This window comes from Microdochium trichocladiopsis (assembly GCF_020744255.1).
Source record: "Microdochium trichocladiopsis strain MPI-CAGE-CH-0230 chromosome Unknown B0I36scaffold_10, whole genome shotgun sequence".
In the NCBI taxonomy this organism is placed as follows: domain Eukaryota; kingdom Fungi; phylum Ascomycota; class Sordariomycetes; order Xylariales; family Microdochiaceae; genus Microdochium; species Microdochium trichocladiopsis.
Window position 1 is genome coordinate 1,244,976 of NW_025763553.1, and position 20,529 is coordinate 1,265,504.

At 57.0% G+C, this 20,529-nt stretch overlaps 5 protein-coding genes across 5 annotated transcripts; 2 read left to right on the top strand and 3 right to left on the bottom strand.

Moving 5' to 3' along the window:
• Positions 1-338: 338 nt before the first annotated feature.
• Positions 339-2,541, top strand: B0I36DRAFT_387880 (uncharacterized protein; the record flags this gene model as incomplete). Its single annotated transcript, XM_046161207.1, has 1 exon — positions 339-2,541. One exon carries the CDS (start codon positions 339-341, stop codon positions 2,511-2,513), a length of 2,175 nt encoding a protein of 724 aa, XP_046007305.1. The 3' UTR covers positions 2,514-2,541.
• A 1,155-nt stretch (positions 2,542-3,696) lies between these two features.
• B0I36DRAFT_333789 (uncharacterized protein) lies at positions 3,697-4,834 on the bottom strand. The gene has a single exon (XM_046155267.1). The coding sequence runs from the start codon at positions 4,568-4,570 to the stop codon at positions 4,088-4,090; it is 483 nt and encodes a 160-aa protein (XP_046007306.1). The 5' UTR covers positions 4,571-4,834; the 3' UTR covers positions 3,697-4,087.
• Positions 4,835-7,372: 2,538 nt separating this feature from the next.
• Positions 7,373-8,978, top strand: B0I36DRAFT_29059 (uncharacterized protein). The gene has a single exon (XM_046151708.1). It carries the CDS (start codon positions 7,491-7,493, stop codon positions 8,877-8,879), a length of 1,389 nt encoding a protein of 462 aa, XP_046007307.1. The 5' UTR covers positions 7,373-7,490; the 3' UTR covers positions 8,880-8,978.
• Positions 8,979-9,280: 302 nt separating this feature from the next.
• B0I36DRAFT_333793 (uncharacterized protein) lies at positions 9,281-13,085 on the bottom strand. The gene has a single exon (XM_046155268.1). The coding sequence runs from the start codon at positions 13,029-13,031 to the stop codon at positions 9,696-9,698; it is 3,336 nt and encodes a 1,111-aa protein (XP_046007308.1). The 5' UTR covers positions 13,032-13,085; the 3' UTR covers positions 9,281-9,695.
• Positions 13,086-13,237: 152 nt separating this feature from the next.
• B0I36DRAFT_333794 (Mus7/MMS22 family-domain-containing protein) lies at positions 13,238-20,273 on the bottom strand. Its single transcript, XM_046155269.1, has 6 exons — positions 15,541-20,273; positions 15,315-15,493; positions 15,092-15,259; positions 14,901-15,035; positions 14,659-14,845; positions 13,238-14,603 (listed from the first exon to the last, which is right to left on the bottom strand). The coding sequence occupies exons 1-6, from the start codon at positions 20,093-20,095 to the stop codon at positions 13,372-13,374; spliced, it is 6,456 nt and encodes a 2,151-aa protein (XP_046007309.1). The 5' UTR covers positions 20,096-20,273; the 3' UTR covers positions 13,238-13,371.
• Between the last annotated feature and the right edge of the window lie 256 nt (positions 20,274-20,529).

The window sequence follows — 20,529 nt, forward strand, 5'->3', positions numbered from 1 at the left end:
GTCACACACAGCCTTGCCTTTCACAGATCCATTCCTTGACAGTCAACAGAACCCATCAAGCCCAGTCAGCCCGGAACTTGCACGGAGACTACTCTATTGCCGTCCACGAGCACGTCGGCAACTCGAGAGCAGCGGAGCAGAACTAGAGAAAGCATAGTCGAGCATCCGGCAGTGGAAGCCTCCTCCACCACTGTCTCGTCGAGATCGTTCCCCTGAACGGCTTCGACCGACAAGCTGCTCGCCGCGCTGTGCCTTGACTTGAGAGGGCAGACTAAGAACCGGCCGACCATCGAGAATCGCCCCCAAGAGAGACCGAGGACCAACAATCTCGCGACAAGATGGCGGACAACCACCACCAGAACCAGACCGGCTGGCTTCCCCTGCCCAACATGAACGGCGGGATATTGCAGAACGGTGCCAATATGCAGACTGGATGTTATCCCAGCCCGTTCTTCGCCATGCCAGCAGCGACGACGGGACAGGTCATGCCTACGACAAAGGTCACGAACCAGACCATGGCCATGCCTACACTGCACAACACGGCCACTGCTGCACAGCCAGTCTACACGCCAGGCCCGGGACAGATACATTCCCCTCAGCCTGGAAGCCTGGTAGCATCTCCTGGCTACCAGACTCTGCCAAATACTTATATCCAAGGAGGCATGTCTCTCGTCCGGAGCGTCACGCCCACTAGCTTGAACAACGACAACAGCGGCAGTAGCAGCATCAACACCACCAGCAGTGGTGGCGGCATCAACAGCAGTGATGACTCCAAGAAGCCATTCTACCTGCGACCGGCCTGCCACGAGCCAGCCCCCGTTCTCCCACCCGTGGCCAGCAAAGCCGGAGCCAAACGCAAGAGGGCACCCAAAAACAGTAACGGCAACAGTCGCAGCCCTGGAAAGGCGAACAGATCCTGTGCGGGAAACAACAACAACAATATTGCGTCCACATCGGCCTCTACTTCATTTCACAGCGGCGGGGACGGCACTGCTGCTGCTCCATTCACGTTCCCTAAGGAGGATGCGGACGGGAGTGCACCGGTGTCTATGCCAACGCAGCCGGCTTTGAGTGGCATCCAGCAAAACTACCACCAATACCACATCCCGCAGCAGCAGCAGCAGCAGCCATCCATATTCACACCCACAACAGCAACACCACAGCCCACGGTCACCACCGCCACCATCACCCGCAAGAAGACTACAACGCGCCGTCCTCGTCCTGCTGCTACTGCCGCTGCAGAACCACCACAAGGGGTCCCTCCCGAGGAACCAGACTCCGAGGAAGAAGCCCGCATCGCCGCGAAGCGGGCAAAGAAGGAGAGAAAGTGCTACATCAACACGGGCATCAGCGAGGCCGACAAGGCCCGCAGCCTCGGCCACCAGCTCGACAACGCCCTGGGCGCGGTGGGGGACCGGTACGCGTGGCAGAAGTCGCAGGCGCAGAAGGACCGCGAGGAGGCCGAGGCGTCCCAGCAGCAGTTCGTGGACAGCTTGATCGCGGCCGGGATCGCGCGGGAGGCAGAGGCAGAAGAGGAGGAGGAGGAGGCAAAGGAGCGGGAGGAACAAGAGGCAGAGGGGCGAGAGCAGTTGAATCTGGCTGGACTCTCGACAGCTGCAATGACTGGCAATTATGGCGGTGGTGGTGCTCATGGCGACGGCACAATCAACCCGGCTCTGTTGCTCCTCGACCAGCAGCAGCAGCAGAATACCTTGGATCAGCTCCAGCCGTTCCCTGATCCCACAGAGGAGGCACCCTGGGCGAACACGGACTTCCAGATGGACACTGCGTGGTTGGACATGGACAGTGAGGACGACGATCATGACGATGACTCGTCCCTGCTCCGTCGTGTACAACCGCCGCCCATGCGCCTGCGCCGGTACGAGGAGCCGTCGAGCAACTCAGACGACGACGATCCTCCCTTTGAGATCGTAGATCCGTCTCTCGGACATGTCACGATCGCAGACCTCCGCTCCAACCGGGCTGGAGCTCCTGGTGGTATCGTCAACGCACGCCACCCCAACAACAACGAGACCATGCTCCGCGAGCAAACGCCGCCGATGGCACCAGAGGAGGAGTCGCTCGACGAGGAAATCCCTGCCCTATTCGAGTCTGAATCCGAGGCACAGAGAGAGAGCGAGGAGGAGCAGCAACAGCGCTGGGCTGGACTCGAACAAGAAATAGAAGACCTTTTCGATGGCGACGAGGAGCAGGAGGAGCAGGAGGCGGATACAAACACCACCATTTCGTCGCCGCTTTCTCCGCGTACACCGTCGACCGAGCATCTCGACGGCCTCTTCTCATGCCAGGAGGAAGAGGAAGAAGAAAAACAGCAAGATCAAGAGCAGGAGGAGGAGGAGGAGGATGGCACTGCTCAGAGCTGGACGGTGCTGCAACATCAGGTGGCGGCGGCACACTCGCTCGACTACCAGAAATCAGCACCTCCGGTGGTCCAACAATTCCACATTATGGGAGAAGAGGACTCAGAGTCAGAAATCTCTGAGGAGGAATAGCAGCGGAATCGCTTAGCCGCATTTGTGGAGGTGGTTTCGGGCATCACTCAACTGTCGACGCGCGGCACGATTGCTTGACACTTGGGCATGACGATGCTCTTTTGTCGCTTGTCCTCGACGCTTTGATTCAAGGTCCAGCTTTTTGTTGATGTGGGCCAAAATCGGTCTTGACTTCGGTGCTGGTTTTATATTTCCAGATTGGATTGGTCCTGTTTATTGAAGCTGTTGGTCTTGTCGCGCGCAGCATATTTGCAACCAGCCAGCGGTTTCAAGGGTCGAGCTCGTACCTTGTTTGGCACTAGACAGAGTGTTTGTTTTCCAGTGTCTGTTTAATTCTCTGTGTTTCGCGCTGTCCAGCATCATATATACCCTGCATTGCTGTCTTTCAGTACTTGTTACAGATTGGGTTTTAGGGGAGAGAGAATTTCATAGCTGCGGTAGTCAGTCCACGAAGGGTCTGGTCTGCTCCGCTCCAATACAAACTTTTGGGCTCTCTCGATACCTCTGCTCCCACATCTCAAGCATAATGATTCTTATGCGACTCGCAATGTGCATGGCATGGTGATGTTTGTGTCTTCGTGATATCTGTGTTTGTGATATGCCCATACGGTATTATTTCTAAGTGCCTTGCCGCTCGTGCCACCGTGGATCGGGAGTCTATCAACTGCGAAGAACTCCAAACACGAAGGGTGTTTTTCTGTGTGTTTGCTTACTCCGACCTTCTTCGTTGTTGGCCTTAGGCACCTGGGGCGCCGTCCGCTCACTTCGCAGACCCCGTCCTCTCTCTCCTTTGTTGGTTGGCCAACCCCTTGAACCTAGATGAAATCAAAGAAAAGCTGGCCGGCCAACAATATTCCGATATAACCAGGCACGCCTCTCACGTCTTGTGTGTTTGTCCGAGAAAAAGCATCATCATCGTGAAGGTTGGTCTTATCTGCTCTCTTCTTTTCTCCTCCTGAGTCTTGGCTGCCATGCTGGCCTACGTGCCTGCCACTCTGCCGTTTGAACCTCGTGCCATCATACACAAAGGCCGCGCTGTGAATCTTGAATACCGGCCCGAGCGTACGCATGAACACCAGTATCCACTACACAGGCACCGCAGCGTTCACCAGTTCTTCTTGAAATGACTTGATTCCTTGCGGCTTGGATATGCATATGTGCAAGTTGGCCGGTCGGCCGTGCACCCTCACTCACTCGATGGCCCAGGATCTTCCTGAAAAGCAAGGCATCACTCATCATCATCATCATCATCATCATCACCGTCCTCCCCCCTTTGTGAATACCTGCCAGGCATGGCCATACCTAGATACCTCACCTTAGATACCTCGGGAACACATCCGTGCAGGCACGCGCGCGCGCGGACAGCAAGGAGATGAGGCAGCCAAGAAACCGACTCTTGGGGGAAAAGCTTGGCCCTTAGCTTAATTACAGTACCATATAAAGCCTGCTATTACGCTCGCTAGAACTTTTGGAGATGGAGAACAGCGAGAAGAAAACACGAGACCAGAGAGACGGCCAATGTGTAAAGACAAAAGAAGATTCGCGACGATCTCCAGATTTACAACAGAATACATTCACATATCGCTCGGCGCACACTCACACACCAGCATTAAGGCATAGCACAGGACTCCAGTCTTTACTCTCTCGGCGCTGCGGAGCGCAAAGAGCACATCCCAGGCACCGGGGCAACAGCGGCCACTTTCACTCACCGGGGCAACGGCGGTCGCGACTTTGCCAGATCCGGAACTCTGGCATTTCGGTCCCGAGAGCCGGAAGAACAACGAGTGCGGAAAGGATGCATCTCCGCAACAACAAACATACCTCGCCGCAGAAGGGCTGCGCGGAGATGATGGTGGCGGAAACAACCACCACGGCGACAACTCCAGAACCGCAGGCACCCCGACTGATGGCCAAGAGCTTGGCGACCAAAAAGACACCAAAGAACCGGGCCCCGCCGGACTTTTACCTGAACAGACCGCTGCACAAGAGGCTGCGCGCGGCGACCCCATCAGAGGAGGGGGACGAGGAGGAGGAGGAAGTGTTTTGGACGCCACCATCAGGAACGTCCCGCAGACAAACGACCGCCGATACACCCTGCCCGAAACAACAACTCGGCCAGCGCAGGGAAAGACAAGTGGCCATGCGGTACACGACGCCCGTCATGATCACGGACGAGAGCGAGGTTGAGGATGCCGACCAAGACAACGACCACAACCAGGGCGAGATCGCTAAAGATCATGAAGTCGACGACGACGACGATGACGACGACGAAGTCATGTTTGTTCGCGAGAACGTTGTGACTCCCACGAGCGCACGAACGCAATATGCAGACAAGCATCTGCCGCCGCCGCCGCCGCCACCACCACCATCCCAGCTCACCAGCATCGACGCAACCCCCAGCGTGCCGAGGGCGGACGGCTTGATCGACCCGACCGAGTTCATCAAACAGCTCCTGCAGACGCCAGAATTCGCGCCTCTCATCTTTGACGTCCTGCGGAAGAGCCTAGCGGGACACGAGGTGCAGCAGGACGCCGCGACCGGTTTCGTCCAGCACCGCTTCGCCTTGCGTGATGATCCTCATCATCATCATCAGGTCGACGCCTCAAATGCACAGGCCACGCAGGATGCTCCCGCGAGCTCACAGGTCTCTTCGATGGGCGCGCAGCACGCACAGCCTGGTCTGATTACGCCGACAGACAGCTTCTTTGGCAGCTTCTCCTCGGCTTCACCGTCCAGTCAGACAGGCCCCGTGCTCGCGTCATCAGCCTTTAGGACGCCAAGCACGGCAAACACCTCGTCCGACATTGGTGACAACACTGGCAGCACCACACTGGCGAACACGCTGCCGCCGACGATCTGGGCGGCGCTCGAGGAGGACATGTCCAAGTACCCGTCAGTGGACGACTCGGAGCAACTGTGGCGGATGGGAATCCAGTTTGGGATTGGGGCGGGCATCCAGGCATTCCGGCAGGCACTCGAGGAAGAGCAGTGCGTAGCGTCGCAGGGAGCCGAGAGGATAGGGCTGGGATCATCGTCTTTATCGAGCCCGGCGACGCAGGATCTGTCGGTGGCGGCACGGGCGGGAAAGGACGTGCTGTGGAGCCGGCAGCGGGTGGTGGATGCGCTGTGCAGCGGTGGCGTCGGGCAGCACGTGAGGGAGTCTGGCGGCTTCATTAGGGCGTGCAGCCTGCTTGAAGCTTCCTCTAGTGCTGGCGCAGACGGTGCCGCCGCAGTGGCAGCCGGCGGTCCAGAGAGTACGCTGGTGATGGGAAACATGCTGCAGGATGAGCCAGTGTCGTACACGGCGGGTGGTGAGGCCATTGGGGGCATCGACATGCGGCGCCTGGATGGGACTGCAGGTCTGGCCGCGAGGATGCTGCTCGAGCACGAGATGGACCTGGACGAGGCGCTGTGAGGCAAACTCTTGAGGAGGTGGCGGAGGGGGCAGAGGCGGGCATCACGGGCTCGTGCCGTGCTGTCATTAGTAGCGGGATGACTGCATTGTGCAAGGGACCTGTAGCTGGGACCTGTAGCTGGGGCCTGTCGTCGTAAGCGCGGGAGCTGGGCTGACTCGAGACGGAGGCGACCGAGGCGGTGGCGTGCCAAAGGAACGTCGAGATGAAGCAGCTTGGGGGGGATTGGGCTTTGGAACCCAGTGTGCGGGGATGTCCGGCTGGTGTTGTGACACGCAAGGGGTGTCCGGAGTGTGACCATGATTATGATATGTTTTGTGCTCTGCGGCAATTATCTGACGACAAGTGACTGGCTGCGACGGAGTCCCGTGATGGTGGTTCGAGGTGGCCACCCGCCTGCCTGCTCGTTCGTTCGCTCGCTCGCTGCTTCGGCCAGCGTCGAGGGCGGGCACGCAAGTTGCACTTGAGCACGGTCGGCAGGCGGCCAGGATCCCGCCGTCCCCGGCCCCGGGCACGAGCGAACTGGGAACTTTGGAGCTTTGCACATGCATGTGCGGATGGGGATGCTGTTTTGGTTCAAACCTTTAGAGTTGGCCAGGCGGTCTGGGCGCCGGGCCAGTGGTGGTACCTTTAGCTGGGATGGGCGTTGTGGTCAGGCGGACAGTGGAGTGCGAGAGAGACAGAGATGGTGATGACAATCAGGGTCTGTCTGCTTGGGCGCCGCCAAGACACCCCCAGAGGCCAAGCCAGAGCGGCTGGACCTTGACGAGATGCCAATACTGTACCCTAGTTACCTTATGCAATGGCAATCAAATGCCCAGAGCGGCCGGCCCGGGGCCTGGCCTCACAGCCACCAACCTACAGGCACGCTTGCGTGGGGTTAAGGTGTTCGTTGCAGTTCCAGCCATGACTGACTCCTGCCCGCGCCGATCCCGCCAGCCGCCTCGTCGCCTCCGATCTCGTGCTTCTTCTCGTCTCCTCTCGCTCCACGGATTGATTCCATCACTCACCTCGCTCCCTTCACCCGCTCATGTGCCCGTGGCCCCCCATCACCACCACCACCCACCACCACCGCCACTTGTCGTCACTGGGCCCTACTTAATAAAGTGTAGACCACCACCACTGCAGGGCCTGCCCGTCACAGCCAGGTACAGGTCTCGAGGCCCCGTACATGCAACCGCTCGACTTGGCGTAGCACTGACTGGGTGGCGCTCGCATCCTCCCCCGCACTCCACACCCGCTGCGACGCACGCTCTCCAGCCGCCGCCCTGCAACTGCAATCGCGAACTGCGCGAGCCGCCTGCAGACCCGATACGTACCACCCGTTAGCGCACTTCGAGCACTCCGTACTTATTCCCATCCCTGCCGCCGCTCGCTTGCCCGCGCCCTCTCCACACGCGACTGCCCACCAGCAGTCGTCCTAATCGCTCCCCTCTCCCTCTCCTGCTCGCTGCCCGTCTCTTCACCTCCCAATCGTCACCGCAGCCCATTGAGCATAGAGACAAAACCCTCGAGACGTCGACGACGGACGGCGTTGGACGTCGTCACCCACCCCCCGGCAGCCATGCTCTTTGGCAACCTCTACAAGTCCTCCAAGAGGCGCCAGCTCCACCAGCAGCCCGCCGGCTCTGATCTCGACTATGGCGACCCGGACCTCATTAGCAAGGACAAGCTCAAGCAGAAGAATGCCGTCCGCCGCTACCTCGACAACACCATCCGCACCGACTGGCACTTTTCCTGGCCCGACCCTACCGCTCCGTCACCGCTCCAGAAAATCATCACTCAGCCCAGCACAACCCCCCCGCCAGATACCGTCCAGGCGCCCGTTCAAGACGCCCAATCCGCAAGCATTGAGAAACAGGCAGGAGCAGACGATCTTGTCGCGCAGCCTGTCGACGTCGACGTCGAGGCCGGCGAGGCGAGCAGCGACGACGACGACGATGCCGTCTCCACATACAGCACAATGTCCGAGGACAACGACCACTACCGGCGACGAGTAGATTGGACCTCGGACTTTTCCGACGACGATGAGCCAATATCTCCCGCGGCGTACCGCTTCGACAGTCCTGATGCGGTAGGCGCCACGGTCCTCGCGAATGAGCTGTCCAGGGCGGCGCAACGCAGAAAGGCCCATCGCGAGGAAATGGAGTGGAACTATGGTCTGGCCTGGTTCAGTGCGCGCAGAGACGCCTGGACAGAAGCGAGGACCGTCAGAGTACGGCCCAAGCCTGCGCCCGCCACCCCCGCCTCTCAGTCGTCTCGACGGCATTCACTCTGGAGGTTTACCAGCCCCACGACGCCGCTCTCGCCCGTCGACAACCAGGCGCTAGCCTCTCCGAAAAGCTTGAGCCGCACGGGAACGCGTACCTCCGCGGAGAACAGTGCAATATCAAGCTCGGACAGCGACTCCAAGGGTGAGACAGGGCCCAAGTCCAGCGAGGACTCTTCCAATTTCCCCGTGGAAACTCTTCTCCCAATAGCACGACCCCTCCTGCCAGTAGCAAACCCCATGCGAGCATCGATAACGCCAGCGAGCTACCCATCCATCTACGACAAAATTGTCGTCCATTCCATGACCCCCGCGTGCCCAATCAACCTGAATGATGTGATCAAGTCTTGCGTTGTCGGCTGGAAGCGGGATGGGGAATGGCCACCCCGAGCCATGGACCCGCCTGCCCTGGTAGCAGTACGGCGCAAGCGCAAGGACAGCAGCGGAACGAACGCAGGCAAGCCCAATACTGGGCGCAGACTCAGTCTCGGGGGTTTTCTGGGCCGGCGCGAGAGTGCCGGAGCCCATGCTGAGCAGCAGCAAGGCGCCATGGACGCCACCAGTCCTGCGCAGGACGATGAAGCTGCCACCAAGGGAATCAGGAAGAGTTTACAGCGGGCCCTTGGGTTCGGCCACGAGAGGAACGGCAGTGCCGTGAGCAACAACGGGCCGGTCTTGGGATGATGTGAGAGAGGTTATTTTGGCCACGGCAGCCACGTCTTGAGCACCATCTGAAACCATCTCCGCGCGATTTAATCGGCACTTTAACATTCACGTCACACCATTTCACACCACGAGAAATGCCATCACTCCGCACCCAAAACACATGAATCACGTTTACGAATGATTGACAACAATATACCCATCGCACTAATTCACAAGCATGAGGAAGGGCAGCAAAAAGAGGCACTGGCGAAGTTGTGTAGCCTACGGGAGAGAGAGTACTGGAGCAGTAATCATTAAATTTGAAATGACGAGAGATACCCACTTGATCAGACAATTTTGTTTGTCCGACAATAAGCCATGCGTGGTGGTGATTGTTGTTGTTGTTGTTGTTGTCTTTTGATTATGATGACATTTGACACTTGCATTCTCTATGACACCATGGCATCCTCGTCAATGACCGCGCAGCGCTTAAGCCGGCCGTGAATCAAAACCCCCCATCGTAATGTCCTTTTTGAGGCAGGACCCAGACGGCGCCTTCATTGTTCTATGGCTATAATTCGGGGGCTTTTTATTTTTTTTGGTACAAATGTGTTCTATCCCTCCCACATGTGATTTGTCTTTTGTCTTGCACACTATCGTCAAAAGTCCCCGATGGGAGATGTTTCCAGGCCACACTCTTCGACCCCAGCAGCGCCTGATCACAGTGCACGGTTGCCGGCTGGTGCGACCTCTTCACCACATCGTCACCGCTCTGTTGTATCTTCGCTCAGACAAAGAAAACAAAACATCCAGTTGTCTGTCTGCGTGGCTGCCTGTCTGTCTGTCTTGTGTGATCTACATCCTCCGCACCCTGCCCTCATTGACATCCACGCCGTCTCCTCCTCCTCCTCCGGCACCGGGCGCCGCGAGGATGTCAAACCCCATCCCCCGCCTGGGCCGCCTCTTCATCCCGTCGCCGTACTTTTCGTCAAACTTCTTGATCGCGGTGAGGGTGGCCATGTCGTCGCTCATGCTGGCGCTGATTTCCTTGAGGGCCTTGTCAAAGTGCCGCTTGTTGAGGATGCGCCTCTTGAGCTCCGGCCCGGAGGATGACGGAGGTGACGGAGACGAGGATGACGAGGATGATGAGGATGACGAGGATGATGGTGGTTGTGAAGGTGAATGTGAAGACGTGGAGGACGACGACGACTGGTCGGCCTCAGCATGCTCATGCTCCCGGCTTCCCAGGAAGACACCACCAGCCTCCAGCTCCTCCCGGACAGCAGCCATCGCGGCCGCGACGCACAGGTTCTTCAGGTCCGAGCCGGAATACAGCGGGGTCTGCTTGGCCAGCCGGTCCAGGTCCACCGTCGCATCCATCTCCTCGCCCTTCAGGTGTATCCTCAAGATGGCAGCCCGGTCCTTCTCCGTGGGCAGATCAATCAGCAGCCGCCGGGGCAGCCTCCTTAGGACGGCCTCGTCCAGGTCAAAGGGCCGGTTCGTGGCGACCATGATGAACGCCTTGGTCGAGTCGTCCATGCCGTCCCACTCGCGCAGGAACTGGTTCAGCGTCTCTCTCCGGCTCCCGCGGTCCCGCCCGCGCGTGCCCAGCAGCGCGTCCGCCTCGTCGATGAAGATGACGGCGGGGCTCTTCTTCTTGGCCAGCTGGAACAGCGCGCGCACGTTCTTCTCCGACTCGCCGACGTACATGTTGTTGATGCTCGCGCCGCTGACCTCGATCATGCTCGCGCCGCTCTCCTTGGCGACCGCCTTGGCGAGCAGGGTCTTGCCCGTGCCCGGCGGGCCGTACAGCAGGCAGCCCGGTATCCGGTCCGTCGCGAGCACGCCGTACGAGAAGGCCTCGGGCTTGATCAGCGACAGGGTGGTGAGCATCTGGATCGACTCGATCGTCTCTTTCGGCGCGTGCACGTCCTTGAACGTGATCCGGATGTCCTTGGCCTGCACGAGCCCGGAAAGTAGTCGCTCCTCGTAGTTCTCGGACCCTTGCGGGTTCGCGACCTTGCCCATCGCCGCAAAGATGCCGCCGGCGTTGCCGCTGCTCCCACCCGCGCCCTGGGTGGCGCGCTCGTGGGCCTTGAGGTGGCGCTTCAGCGCCGAGGCCTGCCGCTCTGTTGCGAAGTCGTTTGCTCGGACGAGCGACACGATGGTCTGCCAGTGGTTCATGCTTGTGACTTGTTCGGGGCGGAGCGACGTGCCGATAATGGCAGTCGCAATGCGGTATATCTCTGGGAGCGTCAGGACTCCTGTCGTCCAGCTCTCTTCGAGTTTCCAGAACAAATCATCCAAGGCTGACAACGGATCCTGCATGAGGTGTCCAGGAATCTCGCTCAGTGCGTCGGCATGTTCGGGGACAAGCGCCGCGAGGACATTGGACAAGTTCGAAATATTCTCTACCCAGAAGTCGGCCGCGTCGATGGGCGGCCACATGTCGTCATCGTCAAGCTCGAGCTCGATTCGGCTTGGCAGGGTGTACGCCAAGGAGACGACGCTAAGTACGCGCTCGCTCAGAGCGGTCGATGTGACTGCATCAAGGTATGGCCCGGGCGCTCCTTTTGTCGAACACGTGCCGACCAGGACGACTTTCCGGCCGTCTAGCCAGAGATTGTCAATGATCTTGCGGAGCTTCGCGAGTAGAGCATTGCCACTCTCCGAGTCCATGCTCAGCGCGACAAAGTCGTGCACATGCACAACCAGTGGCCGCTTCGGATCCTCGGGCAGCGCGGCATGCACAATCTCCTCCAGCGCCGTGTTGAGCTTCAGATCTTCCCAGCGCTCGTCGCTCTTCTCCTGGCCGTTGCTGCCATTCAGGTACTGGTCCATCAAGGCCAGTGGCGAAGACTTGGACCCGCTCTTCTTCTTGTCCTGGCCCAGCATGATTGTGAATGTCTTCGGGAGGCCGGCCAACCCGCTCTCGTCATCTTCGGCCTCCTCCACCTTCCGGGGTTTGACCCTGCCCGAGTTGAGGGCTGCCCGGAATCCAAGCTGTGTCAGCATACTCGGTGACCGTGCAATGTCCTGCCCGAGGTAGTTGCCAAGCGTAAATGCCAGAGACTGAGGAGACAAGTAGAGAACATCCGCCTCGAGGCTCCGCGCCGCGTAGCTGATCACGTCTCTTGGCATGGTTGAGCCCGCCGTGAAGTCCAACCTCGCGATGGTGGCAGGTCGCTGCAGGCCGTTCATCCCCTTCGCCTTGGGCGGCGGCTTGACCTCCAAGTCGGATCTCATGGCCGCGAGCAGCTCCTCGAAGGAGGAGTGATCTATCGCGGCAACAGTGCGGTAGTCGCAGAAATCCGAGTCGATCGAGTCCTCAATGATGTCGTGATCCAGCCTGCCTTTCCTGGCGTGGTACCGGACAAGCTCAAGCCCCGCAGCGCCTGGTATTGATTGTAGTAGCTTCTCAAGCACCGCCGTCGCAGTCTTGTTGGTGTCGTCCATCGCATGCAAGATGCCCGCAAGACGCCAGTACGCCGCCGCGACGAGAAGGTCGCCCCTGCGTCGAACACGATCCGTCTTGCCATCGGACAAATCGGCCAGCGCTCGCTCAATCTGAACATCGTCCCACCCATTGGACTCAAGGATGAACGCGGGGAGGGACTCTTGGCGCATTGTCCGCCGCCGGCCCTTTATCCGGTCTCTGAACTGCTCTGCAGCGTATGTGTCGACGAGTGCCAGCTCTTCCTGGCTCGCGGGCACACATGCCTTCTGCATGTCTTCAACTCTTGTGATGGCGTGCTCGAGGAACGACTTGGGCAGCTCCAACGGCGGCATCTCCTGCGCCGTCCGGTTCCGCAGCAGTCGCGATCGCAGCGAGGTCGGACTGCTCCGCTTCCGGCGGCCCTGGCCGTCGCTGGTTGCCTTTGCATCATCTGCGGCAACACTGCTCTCCTCCGTGGCTTCGCTCAGGCTGCTGTCATGATCGCCGGGTTCGTGATTCGGCTGTGTCGAGTCGCCGCTCGCCCCGTTGGACCCGTCGCCTTTGTCGGGTTTGCTGCCGACCCCATTGTGAGGTGGACTTGGTGTTTCGGATGCGCCGGTCGCTGCGGACTGCCGGCTTATCGCCGTGGCGGAGAAAGACCGTTGCGGCGGTTGCGCTCCATGGTCAAGGGGCGGATGAGGTGTAGAGATCCGACGCGCTGCCGATCGAGGGGCACGCAGCCATCGTGTATGCATCCGGATCAGTGGTGCTCGTGGCGGAGCAGGACGGTGATCATGGCTAAACACTATGTGAGGGGACAAAGCCGAGGATATTTGTTTGCCTTCTGGCGCAACGTCACAAGCGATCACCAAATCGGGCCCTTTATCGATAGCGCTAGGTAGGTGGGCGCAGTTGCGCCAAGGGTCCCAACATTGGACGAACCACTTCGACAGCGTTGATGTCGTAATACAGTCAGGCTGAAATCCCATGTCATAGCGGTTTTTCTTTCTTTCTTGAAAATTCACGGGTCATGCGAGACGTTCAAACAGTCCTATTTGGTGTGCCAGACCACATCCGGCATGTAGTGTTATTGGATTACCACCACAGCTCCTTCTCGAAGTCTTTGGCTGGTCTACAGCTTCCGCCATAGTTCGCAATCCATCCCTGTAACTGCTCCACCAGCCCGGATACCAGTTCACTGCGATCCCATTGCGGCACAGCTATTCCACGACCACTTTGCGTGCTTGTCAAGCCTTGCAATCTCGTCGGCCCTCTTACAGTCATCGTTGAGCCTGTCGAGACCCAGTTGCGCGAGATATCGTCGGTTACGTGACGAGAGAAGTCGTCGACTTGAGTTTCCGTGCCTGGTGGCAAGGCAGAGTTCCAGAGGTCTAGACCTTCAAAGAGATGGTCAGGCACGATGGCCATATTGTCTGCACCGTTGGCTTCATGACTTCCACGGATGACACCATCAAGGTGAGAGGCTGCCGAGGTGACAAACCCTGATATCGAGGAAATGATGCTGCGCAACCTCAATGACTCATCCGGCTCAATGTCGAGCTCGTTGTCTTCCATCATGAAATGAACTACGACTGAGGGGCCAAAGGCATTCAGCGCCATGAAGATCATGGTAAGACTGTGTAGATGCTCGCCTCTCAAATCGCTGATGTCCATCCTCGCCATCTGCAGAAATGCATCGAGAGCCGCCGTGTATAAGGCAAGGACGGCCGGCATGTCCTCTTTGCCAAAGTGGCGGTGTATTGCGGGAGCCGAAAGAGATTCACAGAGAGCTTGAGCGTAGGTCTCCAGAAGGATCCACGCTTCGCCAGCCTTTGCTGCTGTCATCACTAGAGCTGGCAGCATATGGCCCAGCATGAACCTAAAGATGCAAAGGTTATCCAGACCCTGCTGTACAATAGACCGCTCTTCGGCCACTCTGCCGTTGGCAAGAGCGATCTTGAAATTTGCTAGGAGCAGGTAAAACAGCCCTGGAGCTGCGCGCGGGTCGTTCTCCTCGAGTTTTAAACCATACGACAGTATACCCGCTGCTTGGAGTCGAGGGTCCTGGCTCGACGGCGTGAATTCAGGACTGATCTGGTAGAAGAATTGGTCCACGGGGCAGAAGTCCTGAGCTCGAATGAGGTTGATAATCATGCGCACAAACTCGATGTAGGCATGCTGCTGTCGGCTGTCTAGGGTCATCAGTCTAAGATCAGCCTTTAGCTGTTCCATGACAGATTTCATAATCATGGCAAAATCCGACTTCATGACCAAGCGGCGGCTGGGCTCTGCATCTTGCAATGCTCTGCGCATGTTTTGTGTGATGGCTGGAATTAGTTAGCATGCTTATCTTCCTTGAAGGCATAGTTCGGTAATGCCTACTTGAAAATAAGTCCCTGTTAGAAGAATATCCAGGGACCAGCTCATCTCGCACTACGATCCTCCGCAAGTATGGAGATCCTGTGGACTGTATTGCTGCAGAAAGTCGGTTCTCGTACTGCAGGAACTTGGACGGCTTGACAATGGCATGAAGCAGGATCCCAAGCATTGAGCTGGATGGTTTCAAAGCCTGTCCGGTTGTCAGATTTGGACCTGAAGTTCAATTTCTTTCACGAACAACATACCTTGAAATCCGTGATTTCATTCGAGATTATCGTTGCCAGGAACAAACTTAGGTACTTTCTGGACTCTTTGGCACTGCTCTCATGAGGCCCAGGGAATGTGCTAAAGCGGCCCGACCCGAAAAAGGTCGAGATGTCCTTCAAGGTCGTCAGGTGAAAATATCGAAATGTGAGCAGTGAATGAGTGTACTTACGGCAAGGCGCGCTTGACAGAGGCGAGCGCCTAAACGACCACCAACTGCAACTAGCCTTTCCAGGCAGTTCAATTGAGTTTGAGTTGCTGTCGTAGACTGGGAAACATCTTGTGCTAAGGCCGAGCGTGCCGTTCGGAAAAAGTACTTCACGACAACGCGTTCGAGGAACTATGACCTGTCAGTCCAACACAAGAATCTGCCATGATTTAGAAGCGCCACTCACCTCTAAGGCCTCCTCGGTGTGCCATTGCTCATTTGAGCTTGACGTTGCATATGAGGGAGAACTGAAATTCGTGATCAAGGACAAGTAGCAATCGACAAGATCCAAGCCCAGGTGCAAGCAGCGCCAGGCTGAGTCGGTTGTGGGACATTGCATTTCGGCGAAAACAAGCTCAAGAGGATCTGACAATGATCAGCGGCGGCCACCGATTGGTGCTTCAAAGACTTACAATTGCTGAAAACGAGCGTTGCAAGATTCAAGCTTGGTACATGTTGCATCGTATTCAAAACTGTCGACATGGACGCCCCAAGCGATTCAAGCGCGGCCTTCTTGTTCGTGCTTATGACAATGTCCAGGAAATCTTGACTAATATTCCTTGATGCTTCAGTTGACATGGTCGCAAATTGTTGCTTGGCGTCGTCCTCAGCGGAGCGGTATTGCTGCATGAGCTGTTGCGTGATGTTGCGAATCCACGCCGCGAAAGGACGATAGGCCGATGCATCTCTATGTTCATTTGTGACGAATCGAGAGAGCTGGCTCCAAGATCTCAAGTTGACAAGGCAAGCCTCTTTATGGGAGCTTTCTGGCTGCACAAGCCTCTCGATCATTTGGGCAGATGGTCGGCAATCCACCGGCGCTGCCCAGAACAATGTGCAAAGCAAGTCGTGATGGTTTCTTAAGGCGGCCAGATCGCTTTGGTGCATGTCCATCTCTTTGCTGAACTGCCTATCATGATTTGGCATAACTCTCGCCACGAGGTTGCGAATGTCCTTCACTGACCCTGTCTCGACGAACCCCCTGATTGTCAATGCCACAACCTTAAGGAAGATGTGAAAGCAGCGATCACTAGCTGTGACCGAGAGTGACGGACACGTAGCCAGCTCTTCCAGAAACTGCGGGGACGTATAAGCCTCTTCATGTCGCAGGTGCGCCAGCCCTTGGGAGGCGAAAAAGTCGAAAATGACGCCGGCGATGGTATTGGCCCGGCGCCAACCCCATTGCTCTGCGAGATAATGGCATCGTCCCAGGATAGCCCGGCAATAGTCATTGAAACTCGCGGCTTGTTGTTGATTGGCCTTGTAGATAGCGAAAACCCGACTAAGCAGTTTTTGTGGAATCGCCCAGCCTTCAAAGGGCAAAGATTTTCTGAGACCTACGACAAGCACACCGTTGCCATCAAACTCGCTGAGTGGCAGGAGCATGAACATTGTTTGCCAAATCTTCTCGAACTTGACGGAGTCGTAGGATGACTGCATCTCGGTACCGAGCATCAGGCTGCCTAGTATGTCCCAAAAACCAGATCGTGGTATCCGAGCCATCTGCAAGATATGCATGACACATACCCAGCCTATGACTGCCGCATGTTCGTTGCGGATGCCTACTTCTCGGAAGGACGAGCTCTGGAGCTTGTCATATAGATGACGCACCTCGCTCAGTTCACTTTCGAGCAGGCACCGGAGTGTGATTTTGGACAATTTGGTAAGCACATCTTCGACCCTGTATGCCACTGCCATCAAGTCGAGTCTTCGTGCCGAGCACAACGCTTGCGACAGTAGGACGAGACAGAGGCTCAGAATGTCGATGAAAGTGCTTCGGTCAGGGCGCTCAAGGGCCAGGAGAGACTCTATCTGCTGTGTGAAAGTCTGCAAAACATCGCAGAAGCGCGTGAAGAATGAAGTATCGGGAGCGGAGAAATCCAAAGAGTCCTGCATGAAGTCCAAAGCAAAATACAGACCGTTTGCGGCCGGAGATCGGAAAGATGTGAGGACCCTAACATTGGCAGCCTGATCCAGAACCCAGTCGAAGAGTATTCCGAATTCCGAGGAGACCTCCGATGTCCAGGAGCTCCAATGTAGCACTTTCTCGCCAAGGACGAATGTGCGGTCTCGTGGGGAGAGCTGAGAGCTCATCTGCAAGCCGAGAGCTCGAGCGAGACGGCCGCTGCCGATCAGAGTATCCTGATGAAAGAAGGCACCAGGGTCTAAAGGAAAGATCTCGAAGTGATGAGTGTAAAGAGTGCCAAAGGCGCCAAGGCCCAGCAGCTTGCCACTTGAGCCAGACTCAATTTCCCGTTGTATGGGCGTTGTGTCTAGATCGGAGTCGACCAAGACGGGGTCGCTGGCGCGCAAATACTTAGGCGCGGCAGTATCTACCCACGTTGGCTGTGCTTGCTTCCTGCGTCTTTGTATGGGTCTTTCGGGACGTGTTGGTGAGGCTTCCATAGGGGCATGCAACTCAAGAGTCGATTGGCTCGTGTTGCCTGCTCTGTCCAGTTTTGTCTCAAGCGTTGAGACCAAGCTTGGGGTGCCCTTGTGAGTTCTGCGGAAGACGGCGTCAAGTGCCCTCTTGGTAGAATGGAATGCTCTGTGTCCCGTGCTGCCACTAGGTGTCTCAAGCATTGCTGGCCGAACGTGTGCTTTCGCGTGCTTCTCCACAGCTGTGCTTTTTCCGAATGACTGTTGAGCTCGCATTTTCTGAACACCTCCACTGTTTTGCCCAGACTCTTGCAAGGACTCTGCCATCCGTGCGAGGTGAATTTGACGACGCGGCCCTGAGAACTGGGCAGCTAAGAGATCCTGTCGTTGGCGTGCATCATAGTCTTCGCTCATGGGCTGCATGATATTGTCGGACATGGGCTGTAGTGGTATGGGTGACCCAGTCCGCTTCGTAGCAAGAGAAGTGACTGAAGCTCGAGGGCGGATGGAGCCGCTGCGCCAAGCTACCAGAGCCTTTACTGCATCGATGTTGTCCTTTCGAACGCCCAAGTTGATTATCTTCTGCGACGGGCTGGCCCTCCCTTTGTCCACTCGCCTCCTGGCTGTCCTGGCTGCTATGCGAAGGAATGATGGAGCATCAGGTTCGATCACGTCCAAGACACTTAATCGCGGTGTAGAACGTGCCGTCTTGGTTTTAGCCTTTGCCTGTCCCGACTCATGCTTCTTCCTGTGCTGGCGAGTACTTGTTGCTCTACCAGGCCTGGCTTCCAATGAGCTGCCCTTCTTCTGCTTCCTGCTGGTGACGTGGCCGGAGATTTTTGTCTGCTTCATGTTCCGACCAGATTCGCCGCGAACGGAGCTTAAAGTTTTCCGAGTCTTCTTCTCGGACGTAATATCATGCTCAGCCAGGCTCCAACCCTTGCTCCCTGGCAGAATCAGGTCGATTTGGTCATCTTCCACCACCGATCCTGCGTCGTCCTCGAAGACAGGTGCACCATCGTCCGCGATTTCAGGGCGCTGTTCCGAAATGTTGTCATTAAATCGTGAAGTCGTTTCGTCGTGGGATTCGTCAGAATCATCGAAAAATATCTCTGGGTTCGCTGCGCCTGTTCCAGAAACAACACGACGCTGCGCCACCCCTTTCCTCGGTGACTTGCCTGGACTCCGCTGTAGAGGCATCCTCCGGTGAGGGCTTGGCTTGGCTCGCTTCTGATCAAGGCGGAGCCAGGAAGCAGGCAGTACGCCACGTATCCGCTTCCCAACTGTCTCCACGACATCAGCATGCGGTTCTGAATCACTGCCAGACGCCGAGGTGCCACCTTCAACCTCACCATCGGAACGTGCGCTATTTGTCGTGTACCCGCTGAGATCAATAACGAAGTTGCTAAGCCTGCCCGGAGCGGGACTCTGAGGCCGTGACGAGTCAATAGTGCTGCTTGCACGCGGAGTCAGGGTTTGGGTCCGTCTTGCCAGGCCGAGCCTCGCACGGGGTGTAGTGGACTGCAAGCCAGGGCTAGTATCGGGTGGCGAGGGCGGTACATCGAAAACGCCAATTGGGTGCATTGAAGACGACTTGGCTCTCGGCATTTTCAAACTTCCTGGCAGTTTCAACCTCGCTCTTTTTGCAACACTCTGTGGAGTGGATTGAGTATTGAGTTTGGCTCGCTTTCGTGGTTTCCACTTTCCGATGTCGGCAGCATCAGGCAAGTCGTCATCGTCGTCATCAGCTTCAGCTATAACACCGTTCGAGGCATGCCTTGTTGGAGTTGCTTTGTCCGAAGACATGGAGTTGTCTTCCAACGGTGAAAGATCCAGATCGTCTCCGTCCGCAAAGATATCGTACAGATCTGTTGGCTGGCTTTCGTCAAGTCGGGTCGAGCTGTCATTTCGTCCACTTTGCTGGCTTTCATCCTCATAGTCTTGTTCCTGGGAATCCTTTTCCTCGGGCTGAACATGCTGTTCCTCCAGGACTATCCTCATGGGGCGCATGCCATGAGATTTGAAGAGCTTGCTGTATTGTGCGTTCTCTAGCAAATAAGGATGTTCTTGAATTGGTTTCCGCGGACGCAAAGATCGCGTTCCATATCCAAAAGCCTGTGTGGAGTACTCAAAATCTTGAAAGCCCTCCGCATCGAGCGGAGTGCTCAAAGACTCACCCCGAATAAGGGGCTGTGATGTAGACTGCTCATGGCCACCAGGTTTATCGTTCGTCTGGACGATACTTGACTCGTGATCTCTGACGAGTTCATCAAACTCTTCGCCGGGCAGCTCAGAGAGAGGTGATGATGGAATCTCGACCGGAGCCAGGTGGGTAGGAGAGGCGGCTCGGCGTTTCTCGATCGGCACGGACTTCTCGAAGCCACTTCTCTCCTGCGATAATGAGGTAGGGACCCTCCAGATATCGTCGTTGTCATCGCTGTCATGAGCTACATGCTCGTCTATGGTCCGGGTTGCATCGTTCGGAGGATCGAGGATCGCAGTCGGCAACGATCTTTGCGAGTCTTCGGCATCGAGGGCATCTTCGTCGTCCGAATCGGGAACCTCTCCAAGCTCCTTCCATGTCGCCATTGACACTACAATGCATGTCTTGGATGGCCAAAGATGTCCAGTCGGCGACCCATGCCGCGAAGTGCTGTTCTTTCGTACGGGTATACGGGTGACGTGCTGTCCACCAAATCCTGTGGTTCCGGAGGCCGATATCTGTTGCCAGGTCGTGCTGCCGTGGTCATAGCTGCGTGACAGGAGGAGCCGATGTGCCGGTAAGACGCGTCCGGGCTGCAGGTACCGCGTCGGTCCCCCAATAAATGCTACCGGATGTGGCTCCACATTCACAGTGCGGGGTTCCGTTGTGTGGACAACCACAAACCACTTTGCGCGAAACTGGCGCCAAATCAGTCACAGAACCTTCTTGTGTGCTGAGGTCATTGATGGTTGTGGTGTAAGTACGCACGGGCAATCTCCCAAGCATCATAATAACTTCCATGACTGGACCTGCATCGCAA